Here is a 19,869-nt window from a genome sequence, read left to right on the forward strand (position 1 = left end):
ATTTTAAAGTGTATTTGTGGTCGTCTTCCAAATGCTGAATTAAATGTAAAAGGCTTTGAAAATAAAGAGCTTGCAGTACACTCAGTGCTCTGTTGACATGTCACAGAGATACGCTTGTTGATGTGAGAAGTCTTGGAAAAAGAATAGGAACTTTGCATTTATATGAACAGTAAATACTAAAATATGAAAATACTACTTGTCATGTTTCAAAATTGATATCTATCTTACCTCTATATTGTATTATGTTCTCTGGATTTTAAAAGAAAGATGACGAGTTCAATGGTAAGCCTGTCAGGTAGCCTTAATTCTCGCACAGCATCCAGCCTAGATGATGCAATGCTATTTTCCAGATTTTTTACCTATTTTTTTTCTCTGGCCTCCATTGATTTAGTCAGCCTAATTTTAACCATCCTACAAGGATACAATCTCCAATAAGTTTTGAACAGCTTATGATAGAGACATGAGGTTTAGACCATTTTTGTTGTTGTTGAGGATTGTATAAATAATTAACATATTATTTTACCCATTGGTCAAAAGATGAGTTTTGATTGGACACCCTACAGTATGTGATTATGGTGAGTAAATGAAATGTTTTTTTCGTTATCTAGCTGTGGCCATCTGGCTAGTATCAACAAGGGCTTTCTACAAAATAGCAACATTAGCACTGCAGCTAACATTGGAATCTAGACCATAAGCAACGCACACGGACATGCATTGCCAAACATTGCTACTGCCACCTTCTGGTTTGGAGTATTTTAACAAGGCTGAGTGGCTGACGACTTCAAGGTCTTTGCTGTGTGAACACTAAAGATATTCACTGCCGACACTCTGTTCCGAGGTGCTAAGTACTGTCGGCAGGCAAACGTTTGACAATCCTACCGGTGTGTTTGAGCTTTAACTAACATTTTCTTGAACAGACTTGACGTCTCCCATTGACATGAATCCATCTCAAGTTAACATTTGGCTCTTAATGAAAAACCAAGAGAATGGTTTCTCTCTCTAAAGTGGAGGAACTGAGAACACTGTTACTAAAGAATTACTATGAATATCTACTGTAAGTTGAAGCCAGACTATTTGACGATCATAACAGAGATTCAGCTTTTTGCCTTACACAATCCAGGACAGAACAGAGGCCAAAACTGAATTACTGTATTAACGTACAGTCCATGACTCATGACATCAAGCAACAACTGGAAAAGTGCACTGATACCGTTTTTCACACTACTGGTCTAGACCAAGCAGAGCCATGCTGAACTGCTCTGACCTGGTTGCACATCCACCGTAGTTGCTTAAACCGTACTGGAAAGGACAATGTGAGAAGAAAATACCCAAGCCAGCCCAGTGCGGTTCAGGTTGGCCCTATAGTGTGAATCAGGTATGACTGTGCTTCTGTCTGGGGGCTGTTATGATGAACACTGTCATATGCATGTAGCTAGAGCTGTCCATTAATTTAATCAAATAGGAAGACTATGGTATTTCAAGTCATTCAGGAAGCTGTTTGATGCTCTTTATTATTCCACAAGAATCCAATACTTAGACCCTCAGTGGTCTTAGTGAGCCCACTATACCTCTGTACTTCATGCTTCAGGGCAACGCACGCAGACAGGCAAGTTCAATCAAATAAATACACTGTTGTTCGTTCAAGCTTCGCAGTGCAGTAGTCCTCTCAGTACAGTGCACCGGGGAGGTACTGTCTGTAGTAGGACGTCATCCACTCACTGTTCCACGTGGTCAGAGGAGACCTGTTTGTCTACTCATGTCATTTTCCCCTTTGTGTTACTGTACCTCTGGCTCCCTGGCTCATACCGATACACAGGGTTATGTCCATTAGGGCACACCGTAGGGAAAACGGGAGACAAAAACAAGCATTAATTAGTGGACAAGCTCAGATCGTACCACCCTGATTCACTCAGTTTCTGCCATTTTCTTTCATTCTCTGCCTACTGAACACAACCCTGGTGTCACGACCCAGGAATCAGTATGGGGCGAAGAGTATAGAGCCGGTGGTGGGCCGGATGGGCCCTGGAGCAGCCCGGAGGAAGGCGCCCATGGAGCCCATGGAGCCTGGGAGGCCAGCAGTCTGAAAGATAGAAGAGTTGGGCCGCGGGTGCAGGGCGATGGAGGGGACAGTGGTGGGGCAGAAGGGGTTGGAGAGGAAAGCAGCAGGGGAGATAGGCTTCACCAGGTCCTTCTGAAGAGCCAGCTTTGCCTGAAGGAGAGAAGAGGATAGGAGAGGAGAGGAGTTAAATGAGAAAGCAAATCTATTGATAATGCAATTAGCTACAAAAACAACAAGCCATTATTTTCAATGAGCATAAAGGCCAGTCTTTAAGCCCACTGATGCATCAATATTCCTAAATGCTTTTTTAAGAAACTGCCCAAAAATGTATTAACAATTAATCCCTGATGTCAAATCAACTTTTCTTGGGGGCTTTGATTAGAAACATATATGATACATACGGCTAGGACAGTGGAGCTGCGTTGTTGTTTGTTGTAAGGGCTGTATTTAGGTTTCATCGGTTTCCCAGCCACTCTGTCCTTGTGCCTTCTGCTGGAGATGTGCTGACAAAATACAACAAAAAACGTCAGTGACGTTACTGTGTGCGAATCCTTATGGGCCCTGGTCAAAGGTAGTGCACTATAAAGGGTATAGGGTGGCATTTGGGACACACATTTTGGTGAGCCAATTATAAAAAGCCTGTAAGGTCCCTTCAAGCTGTAACAAGACAACAAGCCCGGCATACTTGAGTTCCCAAAGTTAAATCAATTTGACATGTAAAAAACATATTTAGAGGTGAATTCAAGGATTTTAAATAAGTCATTTCCCAGAATGTGTTTTCCCCAGTTCCCCCTCTGACTATACTGTATTGTGATTGACCTAATATCGGCACCAAGAAATCTCACAAATCTTGCATGCGCGCTGGCTGCTGATCAGCTAAGATTTATTAATTAATTTATGCACAAGAAAATTAAAGAGAAGCAAAAACCCAAGGGTCTTGAAAGGCCTGTCACGAGATACTATGGTGTACCTGTTTGAGCTGTATTTCTGAGTTGACGTGGACGTCACAGATCTCACAATAGAACGTCTTGTTCTGCAGTCCGGAGCCTTTCAACACGGTGGTGGCCTGGACTTTGAGCTTTGAGCCCGGTCTGGGATAGGCCTTAATTGGGCCTGCGCCGTTCCTCGCCTCAAGCATAGTTTTGTGTTTCGAACCTTCAGGGGACAGAAGAAAGGGCAAAAACATAATTAAATATATTGCACATGGAAAATACCATAAATAAAACATAAAAATAACACTATTTCAATTGTTTGGTTTAAAAGTAGAACAGATTTTGTTTTCCCATCCAAAATGTTCGTTGGTCAGCTTGAGATCCAACAGTGTTTCTCTGACCTGGGTATTACGTCTGACCTCACTATAACTACATAACAGCCATACGTGTCAATGTTAGCTAACAAACATCTGACATATTGAGCCCGTGTGCAAGCCCCCCTCCCCCCACCCAACACACACACCTCGGGAGGAGTAACACCAACGCTAACACGGCGGTTGAGCAAACAGCAACAGATGCTGGAACAAACCTGTGTTGTGGGCCTCCAGCTGCGACAAAGAGTTGACGGCCACTTTGCACAGCGAACAGTACAGGAGCTTTTTGGCTTTTTCCTCCTCCTCTGACTCTGGCGTGGGCTGAGTTGCTGTAGCAGCGGCAGTGGTGGGGGCCGTGAGCCCAGGCTTGGTGCTGATGCTGCCACTGCTCTTCATAACAGGCCGCTGTAGTTGTACTTGTGTTGCTGATGGGGGGCTGGCAGGCGTGGGATCACATAGGACGGGATTACAGGGACTGGGGATGGCCATGGCTGTTAAAGCTGCCAGGGAGGAGGAGGTGGAGATGATGGGGACGAAAGCATTTGGAGAAGCCAAGGTTTTATCTGCCGTGCTAGGAGGCACTGCGATTTGTTCTGAGATCAAGAAAGAAAGAGGGAGGGAGAGAGGGAGAGGGAAAGAGAGAGAGACACAACATCTGATAGTTAGTCTGGGAGCGTTAACAATATTACAACTTTTGGTGACACATTCCCTTATATTTTCATTTTGGTGTGTTGCGTAAGAGTTTGATCCCTGGGGGATCAGCTGAGTAGCAGGACCGAGCTACTGACCAGTGGTCTTTTCTGTATCTTTATCTCTCTCTCTTTGTGTGTGTGTGTGTGTCTGTGTGCGTGCATATGTGTGTGCTTCAATGTGGCCCTCTGTCAATGTTACAGAGCCAAGTTGTCAAATTCTTGTCCCCTCTACTGTGACATTGAGAGGCCCTGTCCCTCCACCCACTCAGAACCATGTACTGTACCAGAACACCATGGAGGACATTGCCACAAGGCAAGGCGCCTGAACTCACGCTCACACCCACAGTCCCACACCATCCCTCCATCCCTTCCACCCCTTCCCACACACCACACCACCCTCCAAACCCATGCTCCAACGCCCTGCATTAGTTTCGCACTGTAGCTTTTTCCACGAATGTCATTTTGCATTTGTGATCCTCTCAGAAAGTTGTGTAGTATTCTCTTCAGAGAATAGTGCTCTCTTTACACTGACTACACCAGCTGGCACTATGACATCTACAAGCTACACGTCACTACATTGGTCTATATTTGGTCTAAACTAGCCTTTGAAAGTCTTCATTAAACCTTGCTTCATTAACTCTAATTTTCACTAAAACTCTTCTATGTAGTCTTTGAAGACAGTTTGTAAAGTTAACATAACATTTCCTAAGATAAGGTTATTAAATACATTTGGGTGGCAATGTGTATATACACCAACCGGGTCAATAGAGCAGTAGTGCCACGCCTTGACCGTAGAGAGCCCTTTTTTTCTCTATTTGGTTAGGTCAGGGTGTGATTTGGGTGGGCATTCTAGATTATGTATATCTATATTTGATTTTCTATGTTGGCCTTGATATGGTTCCCAATCAGAGGCAGCTGTCTTTCGTTGTCTCTGATTGGGGATCATATTTAGGCAGCCTTTTCCCACTTGGTTTTTGTGGGATCTTGTTTTTTGGTTAGTTGCCTGTGAGCACGCCATTTACTTCACGTTTCATTTGTGCTTTATTGTTTTTGTTGTTTTGACGGTGTTCATTTTTAATAAAGAAAAAATGTTCGCCTACCACGCTGCACCTTGGTCTCCTTCTTACGACGGACGTGACAAGTAGCTAGCAAGGATGAATTATATTAGCATCCCAAAGCAACACATTCATTCATTAAACACCAAAATTGGTAAAAAATGAATGAATAAAAGTATACCAGTACCATTTAAGGACCAAAAATTTGACAGCTGCGCCATACAAGTTGCAAAATAGTTGGGAAGAGATTTTCGATGTGCCGATTCCATGGCACATGGTTTATGATCGCTGCAGCTGTACATAGTCCATCTGTAAATAGTCCACCCAATCTACCTACCTCATCCCCATATTGTTTTTATTTACTTTTCTGCTCTTTTGCACACCAGTATCTCTACTTGCACATCATCATCTGCTCATTTATCACTCCAGTGTTAATCTGCTAAATTCTAATTCTTCACTACTATGGCCTATTTATTGCCTACCTCATGCCTTTTGCACACACTGTATATAGACTTTATTTTTTTATACTGTGTCACTGACTTGTTTAATGTGTTATTGGCTTGTTTATTCCATGTTATTCCATGTGTAACTCTGTGTTGTCTGTGTCACACTGCTTTGCTTTATCTTGGCCAGGTCGCAGTTGTAAATGAGAACTTGTTCTCAACTAGCCTACCTGGTGAAATTAAAAAATAAAAAATAAAAAAATGAACTGATACACAAAACAACACCTGATTCAAAACGTTATTTTCAATTTAAATTATTATACAACATTCTTGCAATCAATAGAATGTTATGTATATGGGGGATACAACAATCCCAGCTCTGCTGATTTTGCTGGGAAGAGACAGAATCATTAGATCTCTTGTTTTGGTCCTGCCTATAGTATGCAGTTTGTTTCTGGTCACAGGTTCAGGAATGGCTGAAAAATCACAAACATCCAGCTAGGCAGTCTGTGACTCCGACTAACAGTCATTGGATGTGACTCTGTGAAAAGACACAGGATGTGTCCCACATGGCACCCTATTCCCTATATAGTGCACTACATAGAGCTCTTGTCATAAGTAGTGCACTAAATGGGGAATAGGGTGCTATTTGGGACACAACACAGAATACTAAGGAGTAGTATCGCTGGCTCTGGATCATTACAGAACTTGAACCTAATCTCTGAATAGGGATGAGCAGTGACTTTCTGTTTGTGGTCCAAGTGGTACCCTATCCAACTACTTTTGAACAGGGTCATATGGGCCCTGCTCAATAGTAGTGCACTATAGAGGGAATAGGGTTCCATTTGGGATGCAGTTTATGAAACCCTCTTACCTGCAGTTTGGACCCCAGGAAGAGTAGATGCTGCCTTGGCAAAAGCTAATGGAGATCCTAATAAAATACTAAATAGCTCCTAATAGGCCAGACAGTGTGACTTAAAAAAATATCAAGATCCAACAGAAATTAGTGCAAATGTACATTTTACAACACATTGGTTTAGATTTGAAGCTTTCTCTTCTGCCTTGGTTGGTAACACATGCATGTGGTCTATTCCGACTGTATTCATCTATACATGAGTCATTAGATATTATCGTCTGTCCCCTTTAAGCTACTCCCATAAAGAAACTTAGAATTATTCAATGAACAAAAATCTAAAAATGTATGTGGTTTAACTACTTTATCCCAGTGAGCAAAACTGCTTGAAATGCATGGCAATGAGCATGGCACTTGTCACACTAATGCCTGTTAATGAGATTCAATTGGTTAAGGCATTTGTCAGACTTAATTTAATGAGAAAAACGCTTATTCCAAAGACACATACAGTACACGCATGCACAAGCGTGCATGCACATCCACATCCACACACACACACACACACACACACACACACACACACACACACACACTGCACAAAGCATGCAATGACACAAGATAACACTCAAGGCTAGAGCATGGAGAGGAATGGATGACACACAAGAGCTAAAGTTTCCACATACCTGGTTGGTCAGAGTCGCTGCCCGTGACAGTGCTGGTCAAGGTGGTGGAGGTTGTGGTGGTGATTGTCTTTGCACTGTCCAGGGGAGGAGGAAGTGGAGGAGGAGGAAGGGAACTCTTAGGCGACTTATTCTTGGTGTTCTCCTGTGCTTTGAGCTTCTTGGCATGTTTACTGCCTTTGTAGTGCGCCTCGGCTTGGCTCTGCAGAGGGAGAACAAATGAACCATGCAATCAGGCTCGTTTCTCACACAACAGGTCTTAGTCATGGACTGCAATCACATCGCATCACATAGGACAAAAATACACACACACTTCAATCACAGCTTTCAATAGATAGGCTCAATCAGAGGGAAAATTAGAGAGATGTTTGATTGGATCAGGATGTTAGGGCGGATCAGAATGTTAGGATTTTCATATGGCCAATGGGAAGAAGTAGGGTGTGTGTGTGAGAGAGAGCAAGAGAGAGAGCTTTAGACAAAATAATACATGATCAGAAAAATGAACAAGAAATGGATTCCAGTGAGTGAGTGAGCAAAGAGCATTTTGGAGACTGAGAGTTTTAAATTGGTTTGATTGTACACTCTATATCCTGGATATATGGCGAAAATGACAACACACTCAGCGAATCTTTATGTTGATTTAGATTTAGGAGTGGAGTGGAATGGGATATCACCTCACCTCAATGTGGTCTGGTGCATTGAGTCGCAATAGGTTAATAGCTATATTTTACCAATCTTGTTTCTCACATCCTGTCCTTGCACATACAATCATTAGAAGTAATTCATATTGAACCACGGTCCTCTTCTCTGAGGTGGAACATTCCTGTCTCTTTTACTTTTAAAGGTTTGTGGTCCTCTTCATCACACACATATCTTTCAAAACTATGCTGTTATGGAAAGGTACATTAATTGAGGAGCAAAGTGAAGTGAAGATATCCCTGTGGCTATAACTGTCATAGTCGTGTGTGTAGGTGGCAGGGAAGTCAGGCGCAGGAGAAACCAACTCGGTTAAACTGGAGTAGTTTTATTAACAAAAAACGAACTCCAAAACCAACGTACAAAAATAACATGGGTAAAAATAACCCGTCGCACACCGATACAAAATACACGGGTACATAACATACAAACAATCACTGACAAGGACATGAGGGGAAACAGAGGGTTAAATACACAACATGTAATGAATGTAATTGAAACCAGGTGTGTAGGAAGACAAGACAAAACCAATGGAAAATGAAAAACTGATCAATGATGGCTAGAAGTCCAGCGACGTCGACCGCCGAGCACCACCCGAACAAGGAGGGGCATCGACTTCGGTAGAAGTCGTGACAATAACATTTACAGAAAACACCTAGGTATCCATGGAAACTCAGAACCTCCAACCCTGGAGTGAGAAATCTTTAGAAAAGGTCACTGATCTGAGGACACGAGTCACTAGTGACATGAGATTATATCTGTGACTCAAGGTTTGCATCCCAAATGCAAATTCCTTATATATTCCTTATTCCTTATATATTCCTTACTATTCCTTATATAGTGCATTACTTTTGACTAGAGCACTATGTGCCCTGGTAAAAAAATTGTGCCCTTAATAGGAAATAGGATGCCGTTTGGAATACAGACAATATGACTCACCCATATTGCCATGAGACAACCAGTCAGAAGAAACAAGAGAGGAAATGGAAAATCAAGAATGTTTTCTCTGTCATAGATTAAATGAGACACTGGGTGTTTCTCAATATGCATACTACCGTGCTCCACACTCATGCTCTGAGTGCATTCACTGAGGATGTTCTCTAGAGTACGTTCTTGTGAGGACGAGAGTGTGGAGAACAGATGAAACATTACAACTGAGAAGCACTCGCACTTTCCCTACGGTATAACCTCACGCTGCACCTCCCCATTCACTGAACCTTCTTCCTGCCAAGACAATGGCAATATAAACAAAACAAGATATACACAAAGAAAAAGTTTAACTTCATAATTATCTGCTAGCTACCGTTGAAGTCGGAAATTTACATACACTTAGGTTGGAGTCATTAAAAGTTGTTTTTCAACCACTCCACAAATTTCTTGTTAACAAACTATAGTTTTGGCAAGTCGGTTAGGACATCTACTTTGTGTATCACACAATACATTTTTCCAACTGAGATGCAGTGCTTTAGACCGCTGTGCCCCTCGGGAGCCCCGATATTGAACGCATGCGGTACACAAAACGCACCACAGCCTGACTTCCGCTGGAATGCAAAGAGTTTTATGCATCTGGTTTGACATGAGCCATCATACTCTGACTCTTGTGTGCTCCAATTTGCATGCTCAGAGCACAGTAGTACGCATTTTGAGAAACACCCACTGTGTGTACACACTGTTCGAATGGAAAAGGTGTCTGAAGATAATTAAGATCTTAAATTGTCTAGAGATTTGCTTTCCTGATAGAAGAGAGAACACTGAAGAAAAAGGCCAAGTTACTGCAGATGCAGTGAACAAGTAAACCTTTATGTTACTTACAGTAGGTGTAGTTGTCAATTCATTAATTCCTGATTAGAGTAGCAGAAGTGAGGACACATTAAAAAAAGTATTATTACATGCAGTAATATTGTAAACGCCTTCCTGATTCTACAGTATCAGGCAGTGTCAGAGGAAGGCCCTACAAATTGGCTAAGACTCCAGCCACCCTAGTCATAGACTGTTCTCTCTGCTACCGCACGGCAAGCGGTACCGGAGCGCCAAGTCGAGGTCCAAAAGGCTTCTTAACAACTTCTACCCCCAAGCCATAAGACTCCTGAACAGCTAATCAAAGGGATACCCAGACCCTCTTTAACGCTGCTGCTACTCTCTGTTTATAATCTATGCATAGTCACTTTAACTCTACCTACATGTACATATAACCTCAATTACCTCAACTAACCGGTGCCGCCGCACATTGACTCTGTACGGTACCCCTGTATATAGCCTCACTTGTTATTTTACTGTTGCTGTTTAATTATGTTACTTTTTTATTTATTTATCTATTTTATACTTAACACTTTTTTTTTTCTTAACTTCTTAAAGCATTGTTGGTTAAGGGCTTGTAAGTAAGCATTTCACTGTAAGGTTGTATTCGGCGCATGTGACAAATACAATTTGATTTAATTTCATTTGTTGTTTTTGTTGGGAGCTTCATGAAATGGGTTTCCATGGCCGAGCAGTCACACACTCCATTGGACTCTGGAGCAGTGGAAATGCGTTCTCTAGAGTGATGAATCACGCTTCACCATCTGGCAGTCCGACGGACGAATCTGGGTTTGGCAGATGCCAGGAGAACACAACCTGCCCCAATGGAGAGTGCCAACTGTAAAGTTTGGTGGAGGAGGAATAATGGTATAGGTGTCACACCCTGATATGTTTCACCTGTCTTTGTGCTTGTCTCCACCCCCCTCCAGGTGTTGCCATCTTCCCCATTATCCCCGTGTATTTATACCTGTGTTCTCTGTCTGTTGCCAGTTCGTTTTGTTAATAAAACCTACCAGAGTTTGTTTCCCTGCTCCTGCCTGTTTCTTGCTCCTGTTTTCTAGTCCTTCCTGGTTTTGACCATTCTGCCTGCCCTGAGACTGCCTGACATTTTGTACTTTACCCCACCGTAATGGATTATTGAACCCTGCCTTCCCTGACCCTGAGACTGCCTGCCATTCTGGACTCGTTACACCCTCTCTGGATTATTGACCCCTGCCTGCCTTGACCTGTTGTTTGCCTGCCCCCGTTTTGGAATTAAACTTTGTTTCTTCGACACTGTTTGCATCTGGGTCTTACCTTAAAATGTGATACTGGGGCTGTTTTTCATGGTCGGGCTAGGCCCCTTAGTTCCAGTGAAGGGACATCTTAACACTACAGCATATAATGACATTCGAGACTATTCTGTGCTTCCAACTTTGTGGCAACAGTTTGGGGAAGGCCCTTTTCTGTTTCAGCATGACAATGCCCCCGTGCACAAAGCGAGATTCATACAGAAATGGTTTGTCGAGATCGGTGTGCAGGAACTTGACTGACCAGCACAGAGCCCTGACCTCAACCCCATCGAACACCTTTGGGATGAATTGGAACGCCGACCCACGAACAAGGCCTAATCGCCCAACATCAGTGCACAACCTCACTAATGCTCTGGTGGCTGAATGGAAGCAAGTCCCCGCAGCAATGTTTCAACATCTAGTGGAATGCCTCCCCAGAAGAGTGGAGGCACTTATAGAAGCACAGGGGTGACCAAGTCCATATTAATGCCCATGATTTTGGAATAAGATGTTCAACGAGCAGGTGTCCACATACTTTTGGTCATGTAGTGTGCTTCCAGGCAATGAAAATCTACATATCAGCAATTATAGGAATGACCCTTCAGTGCATGTCTTTGCTGGGTGTGTGCCATTGCGAGTGGACCGTTGCCCAACGAGAGAGAGAGCAGGACATTTCAGCAGAAGGTATAAAATAATGACAGACAACAGACTAACTATTAAGGCCAATTCAAAACATAACTTGCAGCAGTTATCTCGTTAGTTATAACTATAGCTAACTAAGCATTCATGTCGTTGTTGCCTTTCCACCGGCACTGTAGAGCCTAAATAAATCTGCACCGTTGGAAGGCTGGGATTCTCCTCTATTAAATTAAACAGTCGCCATGTAATTGTTACAATGCAAAAAATATTCTAAGAATAGCCTAAAGACAAATAACTTGCTGTGCATAGATCTTCCCTAAAACACTAATATTTAAGCCTCATACACTACATGACCAAAAGCATGTGAACACCTGCTCATTCCAAAATCATGGGTATTAATATGGATTTGGTCCCCCCTGTGCTGCTATAACAGCCTCCACTCTTCTGGGAAAGCTTTCCACTAGATGCTGGAACATTGCTGTGGGGACTTGCTGCCATTCAGTCACAAGAGCATTAGTGAGGTCGGGCATTGATGTTAAGCGATTAAGCATGGCTCGCAGTCGTCGTTCCAATTCATCCCAAAGGTGTTTGATGGGGTTGGGGTCAGGACTCTGTGTAGGCTAGTCAAGTCTCTCTTTTGATGACTTCTGTAACTGTAATATCCTTGGTTTCATGCATGTTAACATTAGAAGCCTTCTCCCTAAGTTTGTTTTATCCACTGCTTTAGCACACTCTGCCAACCCGGATGTCCTAGCCTGTCTGAATCCTGGCTTAGGAAGTCCACCAAAAACTCTGAAATCTTCATCCCTAACTACAACATTTTCAGACAAGATAGAATGGCCAAAGGGTGCGGTGTTGCAGTCTACTGCAGAGATAGCCTGCAGAGTTCTGTCCTACTATCCAGGTCTGTACCCAAACAATTTGAACTTCTACTTTTAAAAATCCATCTCTCTAAAAACAAGTCTCTCAACGTTGCCGCCTGCTATAGACCACCCTCTGCCCCCAGCTGTGCTCTGGACACCATATGTGAACTGATTGCCCCCCATCTATCTTCAGAGCTCGTGCTGCTAGGTGACCTAAACTGGGACATGCTTAACACCCCAGCCATCCTACAATCTAAGCTTGATGCCCTCAATCTCACACAAATTATCAATGAACCTACCAGGTACCACCCCAAAGCCGTAAACACGGGCACCCTCATAGATATCATCCTAACCAACTTGCCCTCTAAATACACCTCTGCTGTTTTCAACCAAGATCTCAGCGATCACTGCCTCATTGCCTGCATCCGTAATGGGTCAGCGGTCAAACAACCTCCACTCATCACTGTCAAACGCTCCCTGAAACATTTCAGCGAGCAAGCCTTTCTAATCGACCTGGCCCGGGTATCCTGGAAGGATATTGACCTCATCCCGTCAGTAGAGGATGCCTGGTTATTTTTTTTAAATGCCTTCCTCACCATCTTAAATAAGCATGCCCCATTCAAGAAATTTAGAACCAGGAACAGATATAGCCCTTGGTTCTCTCCAGACTTGACTGCCCTTAACCAACACAAAAACATCCTGTGGCGTTCTGCATTAGCATTGAACAGCCCCCGTGATATGCAACTTTTCAGGGAAGTTAGAAACCAATATACACAGGCAGTTAGAAAAGCCATGGCTAGCTTTTTCAAGCAGAAATTTGCTTCCTGCAACACAAACTCAAAAAAGTTCTGGGACACTGTAAAGTCCATGGAGAATAAGAACACCTCCTCCCAGCTACCTACTGCACTGAGGATAGGAAACTCTGTCACCTCCGATAAATCCACTACAATTGAGAATTTCAATAAGCATTTTTCTACGGCTGGCCATGCTTTCCACCTGGCTACCCCTACCGTGGTCAACAGCACTGCACCCCCCACAGCTACTCGCCCAAGCCTTCCCCATTTCTCCTTCTCCCAAATCCAGTCAGCTGATGTTCTGAAAGAGCTGCAAAATCTGGACCCCTACAAATCAGCCAGGCTAGACAATCTGAACCCTTTCTTTCTAAAATTATCTGCCGAAATTGTTGCAACCCCTATTACTAGCCTGTTCAACCTCTCTTTCGTGTCGTCTGAGATTCCAAAAGATTGGAAAGCAGCTGCTGTCATCCCCTTCTTCAAAGGAGGGGACACTCTTGACCCAAACTGCTACAGACCTATATCTATCCTACCCTGCCTTTCTAAGGTCTTCGAAAGCCAAGTCAACAAACAGATTACCGACCATTTCGAATCCCACCGCACCTTCTCCGCTATGCAATCTGGTTTCAGAGCTGGTCACGATATCGTAACCGCCATCGACAAGAAACAATACTGTGCTGCCGTATTCATTGACCTGGCCAAGGCTTTTGACTCTGTCAATCACCACATCCTCATTGGCAGACTCAATAGCCTTGGTTTCTCAAATGATTGCCTCGCCTGCTTCACCAACTACTTCTCTGATAGAGTTCAATGTGTCAAATCGGATGGCCTGTTGTCCAGGCCTCTGGTAGTCTCTATGGGGGTGCCACAGGGATCAATTCTTGATCCAACTCTTTTCTCTGTATACATCAATGATGTCGCTCTTGCTGCTGGTGAGTCTCTGATCCACCTCTATGCAGACGACACCATTCTGTATACTTCTGGCCCTTCTTTGGACACTGTTAACAACCCTGCAGACGAGCTTCAATGCCATACAACTCTCCTTCAGTGGCCTCCAACTGCTCTTAAATACAAGTAAAACTAAATGCATGCTCTTCAACCGATCACTGCCTGTACCTGCCCGCCCGTCCAGCATCACTTCTCTGGACGGTTCTTACTTAGAATATGTAGACAACTACAAATACCTAGGTGTCTGGTTAGACTGTAAGCTCTCCTTCCAGACTCACATCAAACATCTCCAATCCAAAGTTAAATCTAGAATTGGCTTCCTATTTCGCGACAAAGCATCCTTCACTCATGCTGCCAAACATACCCTCGTAAAACTGACCATCCTACCAATCCTCGACTTCAGCGATGTCATTTACAAAATAGCCTCAAATACCCTACTCAATAAACTGGATGCAGTCTATCACAGTGCCATCTGTTTTGTCACCAAAGACCCATATACTACCCACCACTGCGACCTGTATGCTCTCGTTGGCTGGCCCTCGCTTCATACTCATCGCCAAACCCATTGGCTCCAGGTCATCTACAAGACCCTGCTAGGTAAAGTCCCCCCTTATCTCAGCTCAGTGGTCACCATAGCAGCACCCACCTGTAGCACGCGCTCCAGCAGGTATAGCTCTCTGGTCACCCCCAAAGCCAATTCCTTCTTTGGCCGTCTCTCCTTCCAGTTCTCTGCTGCCAATGACTGGAACGAACTACAAAAATCTCTGAAACTGGAAACACTTATCTCCCTCACTAGCTTTAAGCAGCAGCTGTCAGAGCAGCTCACAGATCACTGCACCTGTACATAGCCCATCTATAATTTAGCCCAAACAACTACCTCTTCTCCTACTGTATTTATTTATTTTGCTCCTTTGCACCCCATTATTTATATTTCTACTTTTGCACTTTCTTCCACTACAAATCTACCATTCCAGTGTTTTACTTGCTATATTGTATTTACTTTGCCACCATGGCCTTTTTTGCCTTTACCTCCCTTCTCACCTCATTTGTTCACATTGTATATAGACTTATTTTTCTACTGTATTATTGACTGTATGTTTGTTTTACTCCATGTGCTGTGGTGTTGTATGTGTCAAACTGCTTTGCTTTATCTTGGCCAGGTCGCAATTGTAAATGAGAACTTGTTCTCAACTTGCCTACCTGATATAAATAAAGGTTAAATAAAAAAAATAATAAATAAAGCTCTTCCACACCGATCTCGACAAAATATTTCTGTATGGACCTCGCTTTGTGCACAGGGGCATTGTCATGCTGAAACAGGAAGGGCCTTCCCCAAACTGTTGCCACAAAGTTGGAAGCACAAAATCGTCACTGTATTCTGTAGTGTTAAGATTTCCCTTCACTGAAACTAAGGTGCCTAGCCCATGACAAACAGCCCCAGACCATTATTCCTCCTCCACCTAACTTTACAGTTGGCAATATGCATTGAGGCGGCATATAGCGTTCTCCTGGCATCCGCCAAACCCAGATTAGTCCATTGGACTGCCAGATGGTGAAATGTGATTCATCACTCCAGAGAACGCATTTCCATCACTCCAGAGTCCAATGGCGGCAAGATTTACACCACTCCAGCTGACGCTTGGCATTGCACATGGTGATTTTAGGGTTGTGTGTCACTGCTCGGCCATGGAAACCCACAGAGGTCCCGTTCTGTGAGCTTTTGTGGCCGCTTCGCGGGTGAGCTGTTGTTGCGCCTAGACATCTCCACTTCACAATAACAGCACTTACAGTTGACCAGGGCAGGTTCTAACAGGTTCAGAAATTTGACTAACTGACTTGTTGGAAAGGTGGCATCCTATGACGGTGCCACGTTGAAAGACACTGAGCTCTTCAGTAAGGCCATTCTACTGGCAATGTTTGACTATGGAGATTGCATGGCTGAGTGCTCGATTTTATACGCCTGTCAGCAACAGATGTGGCTGAAATAGCCGAATCCACAAATTTGAAGAGGTGTCTTCCTACTTTTGTATATACAGTATTGTGAATATAAACATGTCTAGTTAGATATCTTGCTTTGAAGTAGACTACCTTATCCATTTGATCCCTGATTCATTGATTGAGGGAATAATTTTATAAAGACAAGAATTTGGTTGTAATGTTGCAATATTTTATACCATCCTCCAGGATAGATACTGCATGGGTTTGCAGACTTTTGTTCAAGCCCTGGTCTAACCACATCGTAGCCTAAACATCAGCTGTTCAACAGGACCTTGATAAGCAGACTTGGGTGTTTCAGGGCTGGATTAAAAGCCTGCACACACAGGAGCTCTCCAGATGGGGGGTTGACCACATTACAGTTAAACTTTGTGGGGGGTTAAGTGCCTTGGTCAAGGGCACAACAGCAAGAGATGGTAGGTACATGGGATCAGACACAGCAACCTTCCAGTGTCAATAATGCTTCGTTTTTCATGTAGGCTATAATAATAGTAATTCAAATTTGGTTAAAAGTCATGGAGAAGTCATGGAAAATGTGTATAAAACCTTAACAGTGAATAATGTGTCTATAGAGGTTTCTATAGCATAATGTAATTTGTGAATATCGGTAAGCATAATCTAATGGACCGACTTGGAAAAAGACAGCTCCTGCACTTCTTTCATCCCAAGTTAAGCACTGTGTACAAACAAACCTTTCAAATAGAAACGCATTGGCACACTGTTACAAGCTGTCTTTAGGCCATACTGAGTAGTGTTTGCATTTGTTCTCCATTACAGACACCGTAGGTATGCATTATGTCAGCACTCTGTGGACTAGCAGAGAGAATTTATAGAGACATTTAAAGCTGGAGGCCCAAGTGCCAGTCTTGTGAATGGAGTTGGACAAGTGCTCTTGAAATACACTCTGTATCCCTCTCTCTTTCTTTATCTGTTTCTCTCTCTATGCCTCTCTCTGTCTCTCTATCTTTCAGGAGCAAGCATTCTTGTGACACACTCCTGTACTGCAATGCATACAGTACAGTACGTGCATGCGTGTGCATGTGCATATGTAGCTGAATCACTGAGATGAATCAGACAATTATGCTCTATTTATGGTCTGTGTTTTCACGCAAGCTGTCACAACTAGTACCTTAGTCTCTAAGTTCACCACAGTCACAGTCTCAGCGCATGCAACCTCACCCTGGTGCCCTGGCTCCTTCCCAAAAGCTTTCTTTGTAGATACTGTAAAATTAGTGTACTTTTTAGACCTGGCAAACGGCATTCTCATGGTGGAAATCTCACGGAATCTAAACACACATTGGTTACCCAATAACTGTTACTGGTTGACTAATTAAATATAAAATCAAACTAAATAGACTAGATAAAAGTTAATTTAAAAAAGAATGTGCCATGATTTCTATGTTTATAGGAAATACTATTGCAGTGTGTTATGGTATTATAGCTGTTTTCTTTTCCACTCTTAGTGAGGCCACTTGAGAAGGCCGGCAGATGTGTTTTGTGTGGTGTTGTGGCCTCGTTAACTGGAACTTTTAATAGCAGCTAATCTGGAAATATGCATTATCATGAGAGCTCAAGTGAATATTCATTACACATGACAAATAAACTTGAAACTTCGTTACTGGTTGAATAAATAAAAGTGCCACGATTTCTACAAATTCTCTTTGTGGTGATATATTATTGGTGTGTTTGTTTTATTCCCACTCCTGTTGAGGCTAATTGAGGGGAAGATGTGTTGTGGTCTAGTTAACGTGGAGAGTTTCGTTTTAAAGACAGGGTTAATCTGGAATGGCCTGACCTTTGGGTCTTCTTCTAATCTACTGTTTCTCCAGAAAACAAAGATCATCCTATTAAGTGTTAAGAAACAGCCACTATATTAATCATAGCTAATTAAAATCTTATGTAAATACCACATTCATTTTACATGTGATCACGTGAATTGTTCCAAAAAAACTTTTCATGTGATCACTTGATCTTATGTGAAGTGACATGGAACTACACATGTGATAACATGGAACTACACATTTAATAACATGGAACTACACATATGAAGTGTTTCAACAAAAAAAAATTCACATGATTTTGCATGTGAAATTTCTCTTGAAATCATGTGATTGGGGGTAGAAGCTGTTTAGAAGCTTCAGGTACCGCTTGTCGTGTGGTAGCAGAGAGAACAGTCTATGACTAGGGTGGTTGGAGTCTGACAATTTTTAGGGGCTTCCTCTGACACCACCTGGTATAGAGGTCCTGGATGGCAGGAAGATTTGCCCCAGTGATGTACTGGGCTGTACGCACTACCCTCTCTAGTGCCTTACGGTCGGAGGACGAGCAGTTGCCATACAACCAGTGATGCAACCAGGCAGGATGCTCTCGATGGTGCAGCTGTAGAACCTTTTGAGGATCTGAGGACCCATGCCAAATCTTTTCAGTCTCCTGAGGGGGAATAGGTTTTGTCATGCCCTCTTTACGACTGTCTTGGTGTGCTTGGACCATGTTAGTTTGTTGGTGATGTGGACACCAAGGAACTTGAAGCTCTCAACCTGCTCCACCACAGCCCCGTCGATAAGAATGGGGGTGTGCTCGGTCCTATTTTTCCTGTAGTCCACAATCATCTCCTTTGTCTTGATCACGTTGAGGGAGAGGTTGTTGACCTGGCATCACACTACCAGCTCTCTGACCTCCTCCCTATAGGCTGTGTCGTCGTTGTCGGTGATCAGGCCTACCACTATTGTGACGTCTGCAAACTTAATGATGGTGTTGGAGTCGATGGTGTTGGTGCCTGGCCGTGCAGTCATGAGTGAACAGAGAGTACAGGAGGGGACTGAGCACGCACCCCTGAGGGGCTCCAGTGTTGAGGATCAGTGTGGCGGATGTGTTGTTACCTACCCTTACCACCTGGGGGGCGGCCCGTCAGGAAGTCCAGGATCCAGTTGCAGAGGGAGGTGTTTAGTCACAGGGTCCTTAGCTTATTGATGAGCTTTGAGGGCACTATGGTGTTGAACACTGAGCTGTAGTCAATGAATAGCATTCTCACATAGGTATTCCCTTTGTCCAGGTGGGAAAGGGCAGTGTGGAGTGCAATAGAGATTGCATCATCTGTGGATCTGTTAGGGTGGTATGCAAATTGGAGTGGACCTAGGGTTTCTGGGATAATGGGATTGATGTGAGCCATGACCAGGCTTTCAAAGCACTTCATGGCTACAGACGTGACTGCTACGGGTCGGTAGTCATTTAGGCAGGTTACCTTAGTGTTCTTTGGCACAGGGACTATGGTGGTCTGCTTTAAACACGTTGGTATTACAGACTCGGACAGGGAGAGGTTGAAAATGTCAGTGAAGACACTTGCCAGTTGGTCAGCACATGTTCGCAGAAACACGTCCTGGTAATCCGTCTGGCCCTGCGGCCTTGTGAATGTTGACCTGTTTAAAGGTCTTACTCACATCGGCTGCTGAGAGCGTGATCACACAATCTTCCGGAACAACTGGTGCTCTCATGCATGTTTCAGTGTTATTTGCCTCGAAGCGAGCATAGAAGTAGTTTAAATTGTCTGGTAGCCTCGTGTAACTGGGCAGCTTTCGGCTATGCTTCCCTTTGTAGTCTGTAATGTTTGCAAGCCCTGCCACATCCGACGAGCATCAGAGCCGGTGTAGTACGATTCGATCTTAGTCCTGTATTGATGCTTTGCCTGTTTGATGGTTAGTCAGAGAGCATAGTGGGATTTCTTATAAGCTTCCGGGTTAGAGTCCCGCTCCATGAAAGTGGCAGCTTTAGTCTTTAGCTC

The 19,869-nt window shown here is 43.5% G+C and overlaps 1 protein-coding gene across 3 annotated transcripts in view; it reads right to left on the reverse strand.

Annotated features, from left to right (window-relative positions):
* Positions 1-362: 362 nt before the first annotated feature.
* znf385b (zinc finger protein 385B) overlaps positions 363-19,869 on the reverse strand; it is a 167,209-nt gene continuing 147,702 nt past the window's right edge. For all 3 annotated transcript variants that reach the window (XM_029702506.1, XM_029702507.1, XM_029702508.1), the window contains 5 exons: positions 7,092-7,290; positions 3,581-3,958; positions 3,030-3,214; positions 2,461-2,562; positions 363-2,209 (listed from right to left, as the gene is read on the reverse strand). In XM_029702506.1, coding sequence (XP_029558366.1) covers positions 1,976-2,209; positions 2,461-2,562; positions 3,030-3,214; positions 3,581-3,958; positions 7,092-7,290 — 1,098 coding nt within the window. In that variant the 3' untranslated portion in view covers positions 363-1,975. The remainder of the gene's footprint in view (positions 2,210-2,460; positions 2,563-3,029; positions 3,215-3,580; positions 3,959-7,091; positions 7,291-19,869) is intronic.

Source organism: Salmo trutta, chromosome 20, assembly GCF_901001165.1.
Source record: "Salmo trutta chromosome 20, fSalTru1.1, whole genome shotgun sequence".
Lineage (NCBI taxonomy): Eukaryota > Metazoa > Chordata > Actinopteri > Salmoniformes > Salmonidae > Salmo > Salmo trutta.